This window comes from Camelina sativa, chromosome 20 (genome assembly GCF_030686135.1).
Source record: "Camelina sativa cultivar CO46 ecotype springtype chromosome 20, ASM3068613v1".
Classification (NCBI taxonomy): domain Eukaryota; kingdom Viridiplantae; phylum Streptophyta; class Magnoliopsida; order Brassicales; family Brassicaceae; genus Camelina; species Camelina sativa.
Genome location: NC_141899.1, coordinates 31,930,457 through 31,953,151, shown reverse-complemented (window position 1 = coordinate 31,953,151; position 22,695 = coordinate 31,930,457). Strand labels below are relative to the sequence as shown.

The 22,695-nt window shown below is 33.8% G+C and overlaps 2 protein-coding genes and 1 non-coding gene across 4 annotated transcripts; 2 read left to right on the top strand and 1 right to left on the bottom strand.

Moving 5' to 3' along the window:
* Positions 1-9,479: 9,479 nt before the first annotated feature.
* On the bottom strand, positions 9,480-9,550 carry TRNAG-GCC (transfer RNA glycine (anticodon GCC)). The gene has a single exon. It is a non-coding gene; the product is annotated as a tRNA-Gly (tRNA).
* Positions 9,551-14,828: 5,278 nt separating this feature from the next.
* Positions 14,829-16,464, top strand: LOC104771706 (putative zinc transporter 8). Its single transcript, XM_010496274.2, has 3 exons — positions 14,829-15,468; positions 15,575-15,724; positions 16,024-16,464. The coding sequence occupies exons 1-3, from the start codon at positions 14,881-14,883 to the stop codon at positions 16,327-16,329; spliced, it is 1,044 nt and encodes a 347-aa protein (XP_010494576.1). The 5' UTR covers positions 14,829-14,880; the 3' UTR covers positions 16,330-16,464.
* A 1,395-nt stretch (positions 16,465-17,859) lies between these two features.
* On the top strand, positions 17,860-19,402 carry LOC104771705 (fe(2+) transport protein 1-like). Of its 2 annotated transcripts, XM_010496272.2 has the most exons (4): positions 17,860-18,370; positions 18,416-18,519; positions 18,616-18,765; positions 18,904-19,402. In XM_010496272.2, the coding sequence occupies exons 1-4, from the start codon at positions 17,905-17,907 to the stop codon at positions 19,207-19,209; spliced, it is 1,026 nt and encodes a 341-aa protein (XP_010494574.1). In that variant the 5' UTR covers positions 17,860-17,904; the 3' UTR covers positions 19,210-19,402. The 2 variants fall into 2 exon arrangements, with proteins under 2 accessions (XP_010494574.1, XP_010494573.1); XM_010496271.2 differs by having other exon boundaries at positions 17,860-18,519.
* The last annotated feature ends 3,293 nt before the right edge of the window (positions 19,403-22,695 follow it).

Sequence of the window (22,695 nt, the reverse complement as noted above, 5' to 3'; positions counted from 1 at the left end):
ACAAAGTATTAAATCAAACACAAAGATTAAACAAATAACTCTTGTTTATTGCTTTAGAAACTTCTTAAAACTAAAACAACTTTTCTCTCTAATCTCATAAGTTGTGCTACATCTTAGCACCTCCTTATATATAGACTTTATTTTCAAAACACTTTTGGAAAACTAACTTTAGATTTCTCCTAAAGAAAGTAAAACTAACATTTTGATATATATATATTTAGATCCTCCTAAATATATTCTGCTTGGTCTCCAAGCTACTTCAAGCTTACAACAACATTTTCCCCCTTAAGCTTGACACCTTGCTCACTCACATCATGAACTCCAATGAAGCTTTTTATTTCGCTAAACTTGATTCTACCAAGAGGTTTTGTCAAGATATCAGCCTTTTGCTCAACGCCAGGAACATGTTCAACTTCTATCTGCCCATCTTCAACGCATTCACGAATGAAGTGATACTTCCTATGGATATGCTTGCTGCGACCATGGAAAACAGGATTCTTGGTGACTGCTATAACTGACCTGTTATCTATACGAACAGTCACCCTCTTAAGAGCTTCACCAGTTACTTCCGAGAGCAAATCTTGCAACCAAATAGCCTGCTTCGCTGCTTCAGTAGCCGCCATAAATTCAGCTTCACAAGAGGACAGAGCCACTATCTCCTGCTTCTGAGAACACCAAGTAATAGGACAGCCATTCAGAGAAAAGATGTGTCCGCTAGTACTCTTTCCATCATCTTCATCGACATTGTAGCTACTGTCGCTATAACCGACTAAGCCCGAGTTATCACTTCGTTTAAAGGTGAGACCATACTCTGTAGTTCCTCGCAAATACCTCAAAACATGCTTTAGAGCAACCCCATGACTCTTCTTTGGTGAATGCATATAGCGACTTAAGATCCCAACAGCAAACGACAGATCAGACCGGGTATGAATTAGATATCTAAGACAACCAATGCTTCTTCTAAACTCTTGTTCATCAATAGATTGCTCTGCCATTGATTTAGAGAGTTTCGTACCTGAGTCCATTGGAATTTGTACGGCATTACACTCTGTCATACTAGCTTCTTCGAGAATCCTAGCCGCATATCTCCCCTGTTTCAACGTAATTCCACTGCTTTCTTGCAGAACTTCAATGCCAAGATAATATGTCAACTTACCAAGGTCACTCATCTCAAATCGAGATGACATTTTGAGTTTAAACTCATGAATTAAGCTCAAGTTGCTTCCAGTAACAAGAAGATCATCAACGTAAACCGCAACAATCAACAAATGCTCCTTTACCTGTTTTCGATACAGAGCAAGTTCCTTAGCACAACGAACGAACTCCAATTCCATAAAAATCTGATTAAGCTTATGATTCCAAGCTCGAGGAGCCTGTCGCAGACCATAAAGAGCTTTATTCAACTTGAACACTAGTTCTTCACTTCCTTTCTTCTTGAAACCTTCAGGTTGAGTAACAAAAACTTCCTCTCTAAGTTCTCCGTGGAGAAAAGCAGTCTTTACGTCGAGATGGTGCACTTCCCATCCTCTTGATGCAGCCAATGCAATGATGAAGCGGATTGTCTCAAGTCGTGCTACTGGAGCGAATACCTCATCAAAGTCGACTCCATGTTTCTGTACGTATCCTTTGGCAACTAACCTTTCCTTGTACTTGTTGATGCTCCCATCTGAATTCCTTTTAATTTTGAATACCCATTTTAAACCAATTGGTTTCACACCAGCTGGCAACTCAACTAGGTTCCAAGTTTTGTTCTTCTCAATCGAACTCAACTCCTCATTGCAAGCCTCTCTCCACACATCTAGCTCTTTTGCTTCTTCATAGTTTCTTGGCTCATCATCAAAGGTTAGCAAGAGTCATACTGCTTCTTCTTCTCCAAACAGCACATAATCATTCAAATAACTTGGTCTTACACTAGGTCGAGTTGATCTTCTTAAGACAGGTGGAGCTGCTTCCGGTTCTTGTTCTAGTGACTCTCCTGTTACTTCAACTCTATTCTCAGAGTTATTAGCTGGTACACAATCTGTTTCAATTTCTCTTAAGCCATTGTTACCAAAATCTCCAAACGTTACAGTGAAGGACCCGGAGACCTCTGTTTCATCGTGTGTATCACTCCAGTTCCACTTCTTAGGTTCATCAAAGGTTACGTCTCGACTTACTGCAATTTTAGGCGTTGAAGGATTGTACAAACGATACGCTTTGCTTCCTGGTTCAGTTCCAATGTGCTCCAACGCACGCGATCTATCATCTAACTTCTTTAGATGTTTTGATTCCACCCGTGCATAGCCAATACATCCAAAAACACGCAAATGTTCTAAGTTTGGCTTTCTCCCTTTAAACATCTCGTACGGTGTTTTGTCATACAACGATCTCGTAGCCACTCTGTTAATCAGATAGGTCGAATGCCTTACTGCCTCTCCCCACAAGTACAGTAGAACCTCTATAAATTAATACTCTTTAAATTAATACTCGCTATAAAATAATAAATTCTTCCGGTCCCGAGTTGGGCCGGTGTAAAAAATGACACATTTCGATAAATTAATAAGATAATATTTTTTTCACAAATTTTATGTAAAAATATGGTCCCATCAATATCATAAATTAATAATCAAGCTAATATTGATATATATATATATATATATATATATATATCTAAGAAAATCTAGTGAAATATGACTCTATTGTTGTTTCCATATTCTTGAATTTGCATTCTTATTGGAGCTCATCTTTAATCTTTTTCATTGATGTCTTCTCAAATCGCATCCAAAAATCATGGAGAATCCTAAATGCGATAATTGTTTCCTTACATGTATTTGGTTCTAAAATTACCACAATATATTCTTTGACTTCATCTTTACCATGAATGATGGTAGCAATTTCTTCTAAACTCTAAACTTCTAACATTTATCATTTATATCTAAACTCTAAACTTAACAATTACGATAGCCAAGATTATAAATTAAGAAAATTCTTTAATATTATGAATGATAACACTAGTAGTTCCGGTTAGCCCACTTGCCCGAGCACACTCTCAACTTGTAGATGATCAAAAAGTATCTTATTTTATAATATAATTTTTAAAAAATTATGAAAATTAAAAATCTCTTCATAAATTAATAAAATATTAATTTATCGATAAATTAATAATTATTAATTTATCGATAAATTAAAACCTCTATAAATTAATAAAATTTTGTGGTCCCGACCTTATTAATTTATAGAGGTTTTACTGTAATTTGGAACCTCCATGTGTTTTAGAATGGATCTTGTCATCTCGAGCAGTGTTCTATTTCTTCTTTCCACCACCCATTCTGCTGTGGTGAGTAAGGAGCCGTCAGATGTCATTGAATTCCATGTTCTGCACAATAGTTCATAAACTCGAAGGACACGAATTCACCTCCCCTATCAGTCCTGAACACCTTGATCGTTGTTCCACTTTCTTGCTCAGCGAGAGCTTTGAACCTTTTGAAAGCATCAAAGGCGTCACTCTTGTCTTTTAAAAGCAGAGACCACATGTAACGAGAGTGATCATCAATGAGCACAAAAATATACTTGTTTTGTGCTACTGTTGCAGGCGAGATAGGGCCACATAAATCTCCATGGATCAGGTCGAGTGGTCGTCAGCTCGGAACCGTGTTGCCTGTGGAAACGTCTTCCTAGTTTGCTTCCCAAGCAAGCATGAAGAGCAAGTTTTATTAGCAAAATTCATGTCTGGAATTCCGGTGATGAACTCCTTTCTAACCATTGATTCCATTGTTCTAACATTGATGTGCCCGAGTCTTTCATGCCACCTTGTAGGAGGATCCGCTTTACTAACTTGCAGTAAGTTGCTCTCAGCTTCCATACGAACCTTGTACAACCTGTTTTGTGATCTAATTGACTTTACCAGAAGCTTTCCATCACGATCATGTAGCATCAAGTAATTTTCCTTCATTCTAACTTCACACCCTGTTTCTGTTGCTTGTTCAAGACTGAGGATATTGCTCTTGAGGTCTGGTATCCAATAGACTTGAGCCAAGATCTTCCGGTCACCTGACTTGGTGACAAAGAGAATTGAGCCTCTCCCTTTAATGTCGACTCGCGAGTCATCACCAAATCTGACTTTGCCTGTAACAGTCTCATCGAGTTTGGTGAAGTAGCGCCGGTTCCCAGTCATATGGTTACTGGCTCCGTTGTCGAGATACCACACATCATCTCAAGCAATGTTTGTTTCAAACTTCTTTGGATGAACCTTCTTTTCATTGAGAAAAACCACCTCATGCATCAATAACTCCTCAGTGTCTTTGGTTTTTGAATCAGTTGTGTCTTGAATCTCCTGTAGCTTGAGTAACCTATCCGGACAGTTAGAGGCATAGTGACCATGTTTGTCGCATCGATAACAAACAATCGAGGACTTGTCTCTGTTCTAGTAGTTGTTACGGCCTCGTCCTCTGCTTCGACCTGCAAAGCGTCCTCCTCTTGCACCTCTGCCTCGTCCATGGTCATAACCCTCCTGGTAATTATTCGCATACATAAGCTTGGTTTGATCATCCTCTTGATCTTCCTTATCTCGAATTCTTTCTTCATAAGTCTTAAGCCGACCAACTATATCCACAAAGCTTGTCTTGTTAAGGTCAAGAACCTGTTCCAAAGCTGCAATGATGTGGATATACTTCTTCCTTGGCAGGCTATTCAAAAACTTTTTAACCAGCTTAGGTTCTTCTATATTCACGCCTAAGGTTCCTGACTTTGATGCAAGCTCAGACAATTTTCCCACAAAATCGTCGATTGAATCAGTGGTTTTCATCCTCATCCTCTCAAACTCCGACATCAGAGTTTGTAACCTGCCCTCTTTTTCCCTTTCAGCTCCAACGTAACGTGATTTGATTGCTTCCCGGACTTCTTTAGGTGTAGCCAGAGTTCCGACTTGTAGGGTTAGTGTCTCCGGAATCGATTAAAACAAGAGAGCCTTAGCTAGATCCACCTTATCAGCATCGGTTTCCCCTGTTTCAACCGTTTCCCATACTTTGTTCACCCTTAGCATCACGTTCATCTTCATCGCCCACACCGTGTAGTTGGTGGTGGTAAGCATCGGACATTGCAGGGTTGACGTACTGGTCTCCTTAGGTGCGGATGTCACGGCAATGATATCTCCCATCTCTTCTTGATCAAAGGTGCCTTAGTTCAAAGACAAACGACTGGTGTTTCAAAGATTCAATAATGCTCTGATACCAAATATTGAATCAAACACAAAGATTAAACAAATAACTCTTGTTTATTGCTTTAGAAACTTCTTAAAACTAAAACAACTTTTCTCTCTAATCTCATAAGTTGTGCTACATCTTAGCACCTCCTTATATATAGATTTTATTTCCAAAACACTTTTGGAAAACTAACTTTAGATTTCTCCTAAAGAAAGTAAAACTAACATTTTGATATATATATTTAGATCCTCCTAAATATATTCTGCTTGGTCTCCAAGCTACTTCAAGCTTACAACAACACAAGAAAAGAGAACTTGAAGATCAAGCATATTCAGAGAATACTCTTTTGAAGAAATCACCAACATAATCAGCTTTAGAATATAGATTAGAAATGTTGAAGATAACAGAGGACTAAACTTCCTAAAGAAAGAAACTTGTCTTATACTGATGTTAAGACAATTTTAACATCATCTAGAAATTATCTAATTGGAACTGATTAGTATGTTTATTGTTCCAAATAGCTGATGGGTACAACTTGTGGCTTTTTAGGCTTCTCAAGAGTCTATATCCACACATGAACGAATTTATATTGGTTGTAGCTGGTTATTTTTTGTAGCTTACCTATACTATGTTAATGCATTAGTAATGGTTTATTTCTTTTGCTCAAACTAGATTACAAGTTAGTTTCTTCATTATGGGAATTGCATGCTATGTTTTGCTTACTGTTTTCTTTAATTATCCCTATATTCTTTTGCTTTGGTACGGTGTTGCAGGTTCGAAAAAACAAATCCTTATATGGCAGGAGTCGTGAATATGTAGAGAAAGATGTTTAATTAGTTCTTCTAATTATAGTTTGTAAGTAATTATATTCATTCTCATTCGATAACAAATACGAAAAATCAAAGTTTTCTCTTAATTTTACATTGTTGTGTTGTTTTCCTTCTCTGCAAACCTTTTTCCTATGACTCTATCTGCTCAACTATACACAGGATTGCAAGTTCATTCTCACTATGGTGAACCTTAAAGATTTTGTCTTTGAGTGGTGTTGTTTCTAAATTTTTATACACAAGACCGGTATGTGTGTTGGTAAATGTAATCTTACTATAGGATAAAAAGAAACTGGTCATTTTGTGTTTGATTATTAAGACGTATAATAGATTATGAGACTTGGGAATTAGCCAAATTTACTACAGTTTTTTTTTCTTATTGCTCAAGTACTAGAGAAAAAGAAGATTCAATCATGTGTGTTGGCTACTCCAAATTTTCAGTCACATGATATTAATCACCATGGTTTATGCTTTCGTTTTTGACTACTCAATACACGATGTGATATTGACAGTGAAAATTTAATTGTTCATATCACCAAAAGATAACCCGTGCAGTGCGCGGGTACTCATCTAGTAATAATAATTTGTACTCAAGACAATACATCTCAAAGTTGTCTAGAAAAGACTTCTAAGACTTTAAACAAGAAAAAGAATAACACGGATGAATTCGGAATATAAAATAAGCATTACTGTTTCACATTATACTAGGAGATATATCCCATGCTTAAAGCACGTGTCAATATTTTTTTAAAAAATTACAATAGAATAATAAAAATTATTGTTATATATATTTTTTTTAAAGTTATTTTGTTTGAAATAATATTTATTTTTAATTTTTTTATAAATTTATATATGTTTTTTGAATACTAATTATTTTACAATATTATAGTATTTTATTTTTAACGTATATTACAGTTTTATATTGTTTGTTTGTTGTATTTGCATCATTATTTTTTGAAATATGAAGTAGTAATTTTAATATTATAATTTTGAAAAACTAAAATTTATTAATTTATCAGCTATATAAATTTAGTTTTACCAATCCGCCAATGTGAAAATTAAAATCACACATTTTATTTTCATACATCGAGTAATATATCTTTGTTTTTAAAAATTTAAATCACAACATATGCAGAAAAAAAATCTGTATTTTATTAATCATAAGTATTATATTAAAATTCCAAAAAATTGCAAATAAAATAAAATAAAGATGATAGGAAAATCATAATTTGAAATCTTAACAAAATCTTCAAAATCTAGTTATTAAAAATAATTATATTGACTACTTGGATATAATATCTTAGTTTTTGAAATTCTGATTTGTTTATATTTTTTAAAAAAAATATTTTGTAATTTTCGTCCATAATTTATTAGAGAGAGAAAATATATTTTTTAACTTATAATTATTTAAAACCAATGGCATGACAATATAAAATAAAATTGAAAAAAATTTATCCGTATTTTTAAAAAATCTTTGCAGTTAATTTTTATTTTTTATTTTTTTCAAGTACAAATTAGTTTTGATTTGAATAGATTTCTTTTACTTTTCTAAATTTTTTTAGTATTTGATATGTCAGCGTTTTTATTTTTTAAGTAAATATATTTATTAATTAATTAATTAATTTTAATTAAGTTTTTTAATGGTAAATTGAATGTATTTTTTTATACATTTTAAGGTTAGTTTCATATTTGTACTTCTCAATTAATATAGTAGGATACTGATGATATGATTATTGATTCCAAATGAAGCTGTAAATTATGTCTAATAGTGTCATTTTTGCTTATTTTAGAAACTATATTTTCAAGTATATATTTTGTATATCTTATCTTGCAACGAATTAGTATGTCTGTAATTCTTAATCAGTCCACTCAAATTGAATCCCTAAAAAGACTTGAAATTACCGTTTCACATTTCATTGGCTATATATGTATACTCTTTATATATCGTCATTCAGGGAATATACAAACGTTTTAAACCAATAGCTAAGAAATGTTTCATCACACAGTCACACGAGCTCGAATCATTCTTGCTTAAATATCCACGTCTCATACCACTCTTGTAGTAGTACTTCTCTTAAAGAAAAAAAGATTTTGTCACTAAATGAAAAAAGTCTATAAAGTATGTAAGCTCAAAACTAGACTTAGAGAAAATCAATGGGTAGCCTACCAAAGAAAAAAAAAAGCAATGGGCTCTTCCCATTTGGTCTGGCCCAGTTTCGATACACCAAGTTTAAAATAGATTTTGATTAGTTGGATTTTAGGATTGTTTCTGGACAAAAACTCGAACCAGAACCGACAAGACCGTTTTCGGTTTTGGTGTTTGCCATTTTACACTGTTGATTTTTATATAGCTGGACTCGTAAGTATTTGTTTGGTTTCACGTTTTACCCAAAATGGTAAATCGAATACCCAAAATTAAAACACTTAAAAGCTAAGGAGGTTAGGGTTCTTTACATTTTGAAGTTTTGTCGTTTGAGGTTTTTCCTCGATACTCGATTATCTCTTTTTTTGTCAATTGTCACCCAATATATCAAATCTCAAGTACACAACCCTGCAAACTCTAACTGGCGTCCCTTCACCACCCTCTGTGTTATCGAGAATCCAAACAGAGGTATTTTCGATTTTCCTTCTCCTTTGTTTGCGTTGTATATTTGTTATAACTAGTAGTTATATATATATTATTTGATACTTGAAAAAATGTTATAAGAAAATAAATTTAAAACCTATATCAAATCATGCACGTAAATACAGATATTTACCTAGTAACTAGTATAATATTGGAAAATGTTTGCATAAATTTTAGGAAAAATATTTATCAGCTACTTGAAATATACGCCAACACATAGCCACACATATAAACAATATAAATGTCTTCTTAACTACGTTAACTATTGTCATCACATAAAGACATCAATAAACAATATAGGTTATGTGTACAACACCATATATATTCAATTCCGGTGGTTGGTTAGCCGGAATTCAGCATTGACCATTGTTGAACAACATTGACCAGTGCTAACCGGCGTTGACCAGCGTTGACCAACATTAACTATTGTCATCACATAAGGACATCAATAAACAAACATAGGTTATGTGTACAATACCATATACATTCAATTCCGGTGGTTGGTTGGCCGGAATCCGGCATTGACCATTGTTGACTAACATTGACCAGTGTTAACCGGCGTGACCATCGTTGACCAGAAAAAATATTCAAAACTTTTTTTTTTCCTAAAAATAATGATTCTTTTTATGTATTTTTGATAAATACATAAAAAAAAAAGATATACAAAAATAAAATATAACAACAAAAAGTTATACAACCAAATTTTATGTGTAGTAGATCTTGAAAGTTTGATTCTATTAACTAGTCATTAATTAATACGTGTCTTTTGGGACGCGAGGAAAAAATTACTATATTTCCCGGTCAACTATACCGAATCTTTTATCTTTTTGAATCCATTTATATTTGGGCGGATAGCGGGAATCGAACCCACGTCTTCTCCTTGGCAAGGAGAAATTTTACCATTCGACTATATCCGCATTTTTTGCCTTCTTGATAAGAAATTTATCGATAATATTTGTTCAAAGCTAGACGAGATACACTCTTTGGTTTGGGGTCATTTCATAAAATTTTACCACCAAATCAATTCAATTAACAATTCTATTATTTCATAAAACTATAACAAATATATACCTTTTCCTTTTAACAATCATTTTTTGTTTTGTATTTTCAAAGGTGGGGATTTTAAATATATTTTTTTCTTTTTACTTATTTATAAGATTATGTCATTTGAAATATATCCAAGGCATTGCCAACTATTTCTTTGATTTTACAAGACCAATCTTTGATTTTACAAAATCAACTTTTGTTTTTTAATTATCTTCTAGATATATGTCTTTCATGTAAATAAATAGAAATTTCATTATTTTCTTCCTTTCTTTTTCTTATTAAAAATAAAGAAATAGTTGGCAATGTCTTGGATATATTTCAAATGACATAATCTTATAAAGAAGTAAATATATATATTTAAAATCCCCATATTTGAAAATACAAAATAAAAAGGTATATATTTGTTATAGTTTTATGAAAAAATCTACTACACATAAAATTTTGGTGGTATAGTTTTATTATATTATTTTTTGTATATTTTCTGTATTAACAAAATTAGTTACTAGATATACCACAAATTTTGTTTGTCATATAATTTTTATTTTTTGGTACATAATTGTCTTGTATTATTTTGTTGTATAACTTTTTGTTGTTAAATTTTGTTTTTGTAAATTATACAAATCATTTATATTTTTATTTATTTATCAAAAATACATGAAAACAAAAAAAAATATTATTTTAGGAAAAAAACAAAATATATTTTTTCTGGTCAACGCCGGTTAACATTGGTCAATGTCGGTCAATACTGGTCAATGCCGGATTCCGGCCAACCAACCAACCACCGGAATTGAATGTCTATGGTGTTGTACACATAACCTATGTTTGTTTATGGATGTCCTTATGTGATGACAATAGTTGACGTAGTTAACAAGATTTTTATATTGTTTTTATATGTTGGCGTATAATTCAAGTAGCTAACAAACATTTTTCCTAAATTTTACTGTAATTTGTTAGTTATAAAATAATAGTACAAGTTTTATCTGATTTACTCTATACATTTGATAATCTTTTACATTTACTTTACTTAATTTTATATTCTGATTTCAATCTGACACTAGGATTTTACTATCAATTATCCTAGAGTATTATTATCATGTCATTGCAGTACAACAGGTATCAATCCAAATGGGATGATACTAGTCACTCAAGATACAATCAAGATATCACAAGTCAAGCCAATTCAAAGAACGTGTTTATGTCTAACAATCCTAGAATGATCAAAATGCAAAACATAAATAAACTAGAAAACTAGAGACGAACATGCATTGCAAGAAGTGAACATGAATAAGTAGAAGCAGAAACAAGTCTAAGCATCTTGGAAGCACCTTCATCCTCCTGGTCCTTCAGTTCCCTGGTCCTCGCAAGTTTGGTTTAAGGAAAGAATCCCAAAGATGGCTTTTATGACTTGGCTTACTGTTCAGGACCGCCTTACAACGAGAGACAGACTAATTCGTTGGAGCTTACCCGTTCCTCCTTATTGTCTTCTCTGTTTGACAGGTATGGAAACGAGGGATCACCTATTCTTTCAATGTCCTTACTCGAGGAATCTATGGACGGCACTCTTCTCCTCCTTGCACACATCAACAACAATAACATTTGATGGAGTCCTCAATTGGATTAAGTCCCCCACCACAAACAGGAGACTCAATTCAATCTGCAAATTGGTTTTTCAAGCCCTTATCTATTACATTTGGCAAGAGCGCAACTCAAGAATTCATACCACTTCCTCTCGAACAGAGCTCAACTGCAGAGGGAAATCCAGCTAACACTTCGTCGAAAGCTATTGTCGCTGGACCGGACCTCAAGAGCTGTTCAACCCTTAACGAATTCGCCACAGGACACTCATCTTGGTCTTTGGTTTACCCATTTCCAACCTCCGTAATGCCTATTAGTAGCTCCAGTCTATGATCATGTGTTGCTCCTTTTGAACTTATTTATATCTTGCCTCCTATTGTACTAAACTTCTCTTGAAGGGTTATAATGAAAAGAAAAAAAAAACAAGTCTAAGCATGAACTAAAAAACAAGAACAGAAAACAGTCTCAGGAATGCAATAGCAATCAGAAAGGTAGAGATCCTAAGGATGGGAGTAACTAATATAGGCGAAGTCTCCTAGTCTACAGAGTGTTTAACATGCCACAAGCAAACTATCCCTAGACAATGAACATTACGACTTAGCTAATCCAATCTCTTGATAGAAGCTACTCATACTCAAACACTTCCAAACCTAACTCTCGCTAGAGAAACTTGTTCAAGAAGGCATTACATACAAGTTCATTCATGTCAATAAACACCCTAGACATCCAATCTCTTAGGCTAGGAATGCAAATCTTTGGCACTAGTTGGTCAGACATTTTATCAAACACCTTTTGGGTGTGGAAATGCCTAAGTTCTAATTCCAGATGATTAGTAAGAAATTAGCATTAAGAATCCTAATCCAAAAGGGAAACAATCAGATCTAAGCTTCAACACCCTATACACTAAGATTCTCCACCTAATCTATCTCATCCTCAAGAACACTAACACTACTCAAAGAAAACATCATACTCAAGAACACAAACCCAGAAAATGTTGAAACAAGCATGATTAAGTAGATGATATTCTAAGAAGCAAGATTGATCAAAGAAACACATGCAAATTCTAAATAGATTCAGAGAAGTATGAATTACAAACTCAGAAAATGTTTTGGTGGCTACTCATAAACCCTAGGGTCATAACAATATCCTTTGGATAAAGACTTAAGAGAGTATTTATAGCAAACCATAGAAAATCCTAAAACATAAAACGACAAGATAGAGAGGCGGTTCGAGAATCTTTTGAAACGGTCGAGACGGGTTGCTCGAGTCGGATGTCTGGCATGGTCGGTCAAGTGGAATGTCATCTCTTCCAGGCGTTTTGGTCGAGTGCATGTTGGCGCTTCTTCTTGGGAGCGCGTCCAAGTCGCATGTCGGTCGAGTGGGATGACAACTCTCCCGGGGGTGTGCTCGAGTGGCATGCTGGTGCTTCTTCCTGGGAGTGCATCCAAGTCGCATGTCGGTCGAGTGGGATGACATCTCTCCTGGGGGTGTGCTCGAGTGGGAGAGTGGTTCTCTTCCTAGAACATGTCGAATCAAGCGGGAAGGCGAGGCTGGATTGAAGCGCAAGGTGGAGATGGTGGCGCTTGAGTCTGACGTCGCTTATGAGGTGTTTCTCTAGTCGCGTGGCTTGAATCATTGAGGTGGTGCTAGAGTCGCATGGCGTGAATCCTCAAGGTGGTGCTGGAGTCGCATAGCGTGAATCCTTAAGGTGTTGCTAGAGTCGCATGACGTCTCTCCCGGGAGTGCTGGTCGAGTCGCATGGTCAAGTTGAGCTTGGTTGAGTTTGACGTTGCATTCTTTTTTGTGCGCTTGATTCGGATGCACGTCTCAGCCTCCATTCGGTTCCAACAGTGTGAACATCTCCTTATACCTGAAATACTCCAATATGCAAGATGTATACGAAGATGATACAAGAACTACCTAAACATGCAAAATATATAAAAGAGACTAGAAAGTGATGTAAAACAATGAGTTATCCTAGCTAAATGCATAATAGATATATGCTAAGGAGAGACAAAATATAGACATATCAACTCTCCCAAACTTATTATTTGCTTGCTCTCAAGCAAACAATCAAGAACAAAGTATGGAAGAGAGGTTTCAAGATGGATCTCAGAACCTAAAACATGCTGAATATAGTAGTTAGAGTAAAAGTTTTATTTTTAATTCTATGATGCATGGTGAAAGGAATTTATTTAAAAACTTTAGATAAATTCATCACAACCTAAAACGATTCCAATCTTTAATCTACACATATAATCCTATCAATTATTCTTTTCAATATTCATTAACAGACAACCATAAATCAAGTTATGCAATATCATCAAATTCATTTAGCTAGAATGTAGGTTAGAGTGACGCTTAAACTTCATCTGAATGCCCAAGTCTAAGCTTTTCATTCGACTGTTTTCTTTTTTATTTCTATATGAAAGTTCGGCACTTCAATATTATTATATTACTTATTCTTTTTAAAACATTATATTTCCTGTGAATCCAATATAATATTTTTTTTTCTTCTCTTTTTGATAAATTAAGATAATAATATTAATATTCAAGCTATAGTTTTACACTTTCACCTAAAATCATTTTATATGTTTGATTGAATCGACTTCTTTTAGTCGATTAACATGTTAAAAAAAATTGTATTTTTTTCTACTTTTTGGTTTAATGTTTTTGTCGGTTTAATAATTTTTCTTGTTAATATCGAGATGTTGCCATTCAAATTCTAATGTGTGTAATACATGTGATTGATAAAAAAAATAGATATCAAACATTAGTTCGGAACTAGTAACTTTTCTTCTGGCCTTGAACTTGAAATATTTTATACCTGTGAAACTTTATCATAGTTATTTCAAATATATGTTCAAAATTAAACATCTAATATATTTCTAGTCTTATAGATTAGTGAAAAAATAATTTAGTGGTATATTAACGTTGACTTGTTAACGATCCAAAAGCATGAACGAAGCTTAAATCCTCGATCGCCGTGACCCATGGCCAGAATGAAAGTACAGATAGAGAATATATATACTATATAAAATAATTATAATATATTATATAGTATAGAATATAATCATTTATATGTTTGGTATATTTAATATAATTATATGTTAATTATAACCATACGATAAAATTAAATAGCCTTATCCATCTCCAACCATATTAAACCCTATCGTAGTTCATTGCATCGTCGCCTTGAATATTGGTAGGAAACTTTAGAGAAAGTTAGGTTTTCTAATTAGTTCTACGAATATAAATAAAGCAATGCAAAGAGTTAGATTTTCTAATTAGTTCTACGAATAAAACCTCAAAGGACTCATTAATCTGACAAGCCACCAAAATATTTGATCCCTTAAATACATACATATGAAGTTAAGAATTTCTATTTAAACCATAAGATTACATATTCGCATAAACTATATATTTATATTTAATATTTATTCTGATATTGACTCCGTGTGTCATGCGTTTTTATTCTTCCTAGATATAAAAAGAATAATATACCATGTCAATATCAACAGCCAGCATACTATATAGTCTCTATTTATATACGAGTCAAATATCACATTATTTGAAGCAAAAATAACATATATCCGTTTCCTTTACTAAAAAGCCAAAATTAAAAATGGCCACGACAACACAACACATGAATCAAATCTTCCTCGTACTCCTCCTAATCTCCTTGGCAATCTCTCCGACAATCTCAACGGTTCCAAAAGAATGCGAGACCGACCCAACAGACTCTTGCATCGATAAAACCAGAGCCTTACCCCTCAAAATCATAGCAATCGTTGCCATCCTCGTCACAAGTATGATCGGAGTGACAGCTCCTCTCTTTAGCCGATATGTCACTTTCCTGCATCCAGGTGGTAAAATCTTTATGATCATCAAGTGTTTTGCATTCGGAATCATCCTAGGAACTGGTTTCATGCACGTTTTGCCCGATTCTTTCGAGATGTTGTCCTCTCCATGTCTTGAAGACAACCCATGGCACAAGTTTCCCTTCACGGGCTTTGTCGCTATGTTGTCCGGTCTTGTAACTCTCGCTATTGATTCTATTGCTACAAGTCTCTACACCAAGAAAGCTGTCGCTGACGACAGTGAAGAAAGGACTACTCCGATGATTATTCAAATCGATCATTTGCCTCTAACAACTAAAGAAACTAGCTCTACATGCTCAAAACAACTCTTGCGGTACCGAGTTATCGCCATGGTTAGTTTTTCATTACGAGCTCATTTAGCTCTTGCTTTAACATATGGAAAGTACTATAAATTTTGAATATTTACTTTACATCTTAAAAACTCACGTGTAAAATTAGGTGTTGGAGCTTGGGATAATAGTTCACTCAGTGGTCATTGGATTATCCCTAGGTGCAACCAACGACACATGCACCATTAAAGGTCTTATTGCAGCTCTTTGCTTTCATCAGATGTTCGAAGGCATGGGTCTCGGTGGTTGCATCCTCCAGGTACAATTTTTTTTATATTACAATCTTTTATGATCTCTGGTCTAAAACAATACTAAACAAATCGTAAAAGCCTTAAGCCCCAATGTAAAAATTAAATGAGGATCAAAATTAATATGCACATATATTATTTTCAAAAATAATAGCAACTAACACCATAAACATATAGATTAAATAATAGTAATTTAAAATTTTATGTGAATTTGTGTAACCTTTGTTTAATAATATTTTCAATAAAAAGTATCTAACGATAATAGAAACATAAAACATTCTGAGTATACAAACAATTATTTTTTGAACAGGCAGAGTATACAAATGTGAAGAAATTTGTGATGGCCTTCTTCTTTGCGGTTACAACACCGTGTGGAATCGCTCTTGGTATAGCCTTGTCCAGCGTTTACAAAGACAACAGTCCAACAGCCTTAATCACAGTCGGACTGCTCAATGCATGTTCAGCAGGGTTGCTAATTTACATGGCACTTGTTGATCTTCTAGCCGCAGAGTTTATGGGATCTATGCTCCAAGGAAGCGTCAAGCTTCAGCTTAATTGCTTCGGGGCAGCTTTGCTCGGTTGTGGTGGAATGTCAGTCCTAGCTAAGTGGGCGTAAATACTTCAACATTTAACTTTCAATTTTTATGAAATGTAATAATATTTCAGTGAGTGTAAATAATATATTTTTCTCTATCATAAGAAGAGAAAAATGTGATATTCAAGCGATTATACTTTCGTTTTCATTGTCATACTGTATTGCGGGTTATACAATTGAATTATGCTTTATCTTGAGGAATTTTTATCTCTTACTACCATTTTTTTTGGTTTGTTTGCATGGTTAATTCTATTGGCAAAAGAAAAAGAATTTTTTTAACTTTATCGTCGGATTACAAAAAAAATACTTAATAAGGAATTTCAGTGAGCTTGTCGATAAAAGTATTGTAGGGATATAGTAAAAGCAAAATAAAATTTTGGTCCATTAACAAAAACTGTTGGAAAGAATACAAATATTAGAAAGAATTAAAGTCAAACACTCCAGATTAAAGAAGAAAATTAAAGGCGTTGGCCACTACACCACCAACAATTTTTCTGAAAATGATTCTCCATTGTTAATAAATCCGATGCCTAAAGTCCTTGTTCATGAGTGATCTAGGGCAGGCCTGATCAAATGGTATTGATCAGTGAGTCTGATTCCGAATGAGGAACAAGACTGAACCAAATATGAGATGTATTGATCAATGAGTCTGATTCCGAATGAGGAATGGTCAAAATTCCCCTTCATGTAGTTTACATTATCTGTTAAATGATTATGCTTGCGATTGTGGATTTGGATTTGGACAGTCTAACGTTTCTTTCGTTCCAAATCTTTAGCTTGAGGATGTTACCAAAATCTTATAACCAATTGCTTTACCTGATAAATTTTACCACACTAAGGATATATGGTACATATGGTTAATTTTACCATATACATCCTTAAATTGTTTTAAAGAGACTTTTACTTTACAACGATTAACCCCTAGCTCTTTACCTCTTAACACTCTCTCTATGCATCTAAAAGCAGTGTACAAAAATTATCACGCCACGTGCTTCTCTCTTTCTTCTTAGATCCAAAGAATTCTCTTGTTCCACAAGAAACTTAACCCATTCATATAAATAGTCTATAAAACAACAAACTGTGATACATATTTTTATGGATTGGAATATAATGGCTTCGTACATGCATGTCTTGAATCAAAAGTAAAGAATTATAAGAGAGAATAGATATAAATATGTTTTGGTTAAAATTGTATAGTTGAAGATAAACCATTAAAAAAAAAGGTTACTCCTCTTGTAACTATTTTATTCTCCAAATCCCAATAATTAGTCTATGTATATCCAACCGTACGCATTGTACGACTTGTGAAAAGGCACGATCCGTACAACTTCTTATTACGTACGTGAGCAAGAATATTGCAGTTTCACCAAATCCTAACATTAAAAAATAAAATTATTTCGCCAACTCCTTAATTCTTTCCGTACATATTAAGAAGAAATATCTTCAACGTCAGCTAAATTTTGGCATGGGAATAGCCAGCCCACTTTTTCCTATATAAGCTAAGTCGTACCACGCCCAAATAGAACACACGACTACACGAGAATACAAATCGCTCGAAGAAAACTAAAACAAAAAGAAGTTTCTAAAACAATTATAATGGCAGCTTCGGTTAAAACACTTATGAAGCTCTTCTTCTTCGCCCTAATTCTTATCAGCTTTGCCGTATCTCCGGCGATGTCAACGGCCCCGGAAGAATGTGAAGCGGAGTCAACTAATCCATGCGTCAACAAGGCTAAAGCCTTACCTTTAAAAATCATATCCATTGTAGCCATCCTCGTGACCAGCATGATAGGTGTCTCGGCTCCTCTCTTCAGCCGATACGTTTCTTTCCTCCATCCGGACGGAAACATTTTCACAATTGTCAAGGCTTTTGCATCCGGAATCATCCTCGGAACAAGTTTCATGCACGTGTTACCAGATTCTTTTGAGATGTTGTCATCAGAATGCTTAGAGGATGATCCATGGCACAAGTTCCCATTCACAGGATTTGTCGCTATGTTGTCGGCCCTCATCACTCTAGCCATTGACTCTTTGGCGACTAGCTTCTACTCTAGCAAGAACGGTAGTGAGATCGTACCTTCTGCTAGTAACGGTGATCAGGAGAGAGCCAATCCGATGATAACTCGTGGTCATAGCCATGGTCATGGCGTTACACTAACTAATAAAGATGATGGTTCTTCACAGTTATTGCGGTACCGTGTTGTTGCTATGGTAAGTCCACCACATATATAAATTTACCAATTAAAGTGATATAAAGTTTTTACAAAATTAGTTAACAGTTTAGCATGTTATATAAACACATGATAGGTGTTGGAGCTTGGAATTATAGTTCACTCCGTAGTCATTGGACTATCCCTAGGTGCAACAAATGACACATGCACTATTAAGGGTCTTATTGCAGCTCTTTGCTTCCATCAAATGTTTGAAGGCATGGGTCTCGGCGGCTGCATCCTCCAGGTAAATCGCAAACTACATCTTTATTGATGTGTTTTAATACACTATATACCAATACACATGATAGGTATTTTAATACACTATATCCCATAGAGATATTGAATAAATGTGTACTAACAAAATCTTGTTAATTGTGAGTAGGCGGAATATACGAATGTAAAAAAGCTCGTGATGGCCTTCTTTTTCGCGGTTACAACACCTTTTGGAATCGTTTTAGGGATTGCATTGTCGAGCGTTTACAGGGATGATAGTCCGACCGCATTGATCACTGTTGGACTGCTTAACGCGTGCTCAGCAGGACTGCTCATCTACATGGCCCTCGTGGACCTTTTAGCGGCTGAGTTCATGGGACCAAAGCTACAAGGCAGCATCAAGCTTCAAATCAAGTGTTTCTTTGCCGCTCTACTTGGCTGCGGTGGCATGTCAATCCTCGCCAAGTGGGCTTAGAAACTTATCATGATAAACTGATCAGTAATTTTGGTGTTCATGTTTTAAAATAGTTTGGTTAATTAACCAAACTTATAAGTTCGGTTTTAGAAAGTGTCGTTTGATCTCTGTCTGTCGCGTGAAGTGTTTATGTCTTCTGTTGGTTACTTTCATATAAATTATGTAAAGAGCAAGAATTGTCGTGTGATGAATAATTGTGTATTAGTTTTTTAGAATAAACTTTCGATATTGAACTTTAACACAACGTAACAGACAAATTAATGATTTACTAGATTAGGACCCGTGCTCAAATTCCTTTTATTTATATTATAATTTTAAAATAAATATAATTCATATGATTGCTTTTAAAAGTTTTTTTTGATAAAACATTATGCAAGAAAATCATATGCTAAATATGATGCTTGTAAAAAGCACATATTTGTAAGTTTTATATTGTAATTTTGTAAATTTATGTATGAGAAATAGTTATTTTTGTTGTTTGTTTTTATTTTAATTTTTGAACATGTTTGATGAGAATGTTTTAATATGACCCGTGCTTAGCTAATATTTTATTTTCAACTGCACAATAAGATGTTGGAAATCATGATTAAGTGTGATAAATTACAATATTTTATTCTTTTTACGCCTAACATTATATTTTTATGCCTAACAGTATATATTTTGTAACAATACATGGAATACCAAAGATTTTATTTTGGAAATTATATAAATCATTGGAATATTCTCTTTAAAATGATTCTTTGGAATATTCTTAAGTGTATTCCATAGATTGATCAATTAATCTATAATATTTTTTTGTAACTAACCTATATTTAATCTATAACCTATTTTGTAACCAACTTATAAAAATTATATAATTTACAAAAAAAAAGTTGTATACTTCCGTTTTATTATATAGGGGATAAGACAGCATAACAAAGCATCAGACCAACCGTTTTAGTCTCCTAAGGAAAATTTTAGAAATATTTTCTCTTTATATATGTAACTACATAATGTCTTCTAAGTAACATGAAGAAAATTTAATAATTTTAAAAACTAAAATAATTTTTTTTGTTAGTGAAAGCAAAAAAAATTGAGTTATAAAACAAAATTGATTTGTTTTAAGTTCTAATGTTTAAACTTGTTGAGAATTGCAGACCTCGATTCACCTCTGTAGTGAACCGCATACGCGACTCTGCCCCTACTCCTTTTCTACTTCACAGATCAATAACATAACACAAACATAAAATAGAGATTTAACAAGTTCCCCTCTGCTTGAGGGTACATCTTGTGTGGGAACCTTTTCTCACAAACATCCATTATCAATTATTCAAGGTTTACATTGTGTTTCATATATAAAGCTTAGAGAGTAACTGATCAAAGGTCAATTAATAAAGAAATTGTGAAGATTAAATATAGCTTAGATAATGTAAAAGTTTGTGAATGAAAGTAACTATCAAAAACGAAAAGTAACAAGTGGTTTAAATCAAAAGAGAAACATTAGGCGCAGGGAATCATTAGGAAATATAACCACAAATTTAGGCGATTAAATTAAAGATGCATTAGACACCGTTCTAGAATTAAATCACGGTTGTAAAGCTAACCCACTCTCGCAGCGTTAACTATATAAGCAATGAATTTACTAAACCCTAAACTCTCGTTTGAATCTAGCAAACCAAGCAAGCATTAATAAGTTCAAGTTTGATTAGTTCACAAGGTACCTTAACTTCAACTCATGTTGGCTAAGGGTCACTGCGCTCTGCGCTCTTGCATTTGTCCTGCACAGTGCTATGCGTTGTGTCCTACAACTGCCACGAGAGTACAACTAGCTTTTTTTGTATGTCTTTATGCTTTCTGCGTATCTTTCTTCAACTCTAACTTCTTTTATATAGTGAAAGCTTAGAGTTTGTGTTGGTTTACCTTACAAACTATACAATTCGAATTTTATATGGGCTATACATTAATATAAGTCCAGTTTATTGTTCAGACCAAGTATGTTCATATGAAACAAAAATATACAACATAACCTACTAATTGTTGGATAATGGGCTTTGCCCCCCAACAACTAAGAAGCCCGATAGGAGATTCTTAAGATTTTAGGGCTTGAAGTCATGGACTTGGTCCATCTGACCGCAAAGGCAAAATCGTCATTTGCTGAAGGAACCCTAAGTTACTTGTCCACTATAAATACCAGATGTCATTGTCAGGGAACAGGATCCAAAATCTGGGCAATCAGAGAGAGAAGAGCAATTAATAAATACTCCCTCCGTTTCAAAATATAGGATGTTTTAAGTAAAACACGCAAATTAAGAAGCTTTTACTTTTAATAAGTTCAACCAATCAGAAATAATACTGCATAATATAAAATACTAAATTAATCTAAAAGTTGCATAGAAACTTGAAAACATCCTATATTATGAAACAAAAAACTTCTCTAAAACATCTTATATTTTGAAACGGAGGGAGTAGTATTTACTGCGCTTAGCACTTTGATTGTCTTTTTCTGTAAAGACTTCCTTCGATTCTACGTTAATAAAAGGATCAGCTCCGATTTATCTCCAATAAAACTCGTATTATTTATATTGTCGATTTCATACATCAACGCTAATAAAACTCGACAATCGCGTACTTTAGTCAGTTGGGATCTCTGAAAGTCTCATTATCAAGTTTTATTCTGTGTCGGTTGGTTTCCTTCGTTATATTGAGGAATAAAAAGGATTAGTTGGTACAATATTGATTATCCAAACAACAACCATATTAGTTCAACATTAGTTTCTGGTTCAAAATTTTGGTTCTTTTCCTATCTAATTAGAGTTTTCATTTTTCATCTAAATTTAGAAGTTTATATATATAGTATTAATCAAGAATTAATAAGATTATTATAAAATTGTTTAGGATAACCGTTATCAGGATAAAACTTACAATGAAGACAACTAAATTTACCTAAGAGGTGAGGTACTTTGTTACAAGCTTTTTTGGTAAAAACAAAACTAATCTCTTGAAAACGTTGTACCCAGGTTAAAATGTCATGACATTATCCTGCAATTTTGTTTCTATCCGTATGGGGTTATTAGATTAATTATGATGGTAAGTAAAACTACCAAATTATTGTTGGCAAAATAAATTGCCCAATTAAGAGGTTGGCCCCTTCACAGAAACAGCCCATTGGCATTTACAAAGGCACACAATTCTCTGTATCCTGAATTTGATGTAGTTGGATCTAAGTCAAATTCTGATTAGTAATACAATTTTAATTCTGATTAGTAATACAATTTTAACTACACAAGTAACTTACGTAAATGTATGCTGGGAAGAAATTTGGCCTGTTAGTGTTAGGCATCAGCCTATTAACATATCATGTAGTTTATACGTAAATAATGTTCCTTATTTTTAGTTCCTTTGAGCTAAATAATTTAAGATGTTTTTAAAAAAACTCTAGATAAACCATGTTTTAAAATTGATGTAACTCATAAAAGCACTTAAAAACTACCCTAAACTTTATAAAAT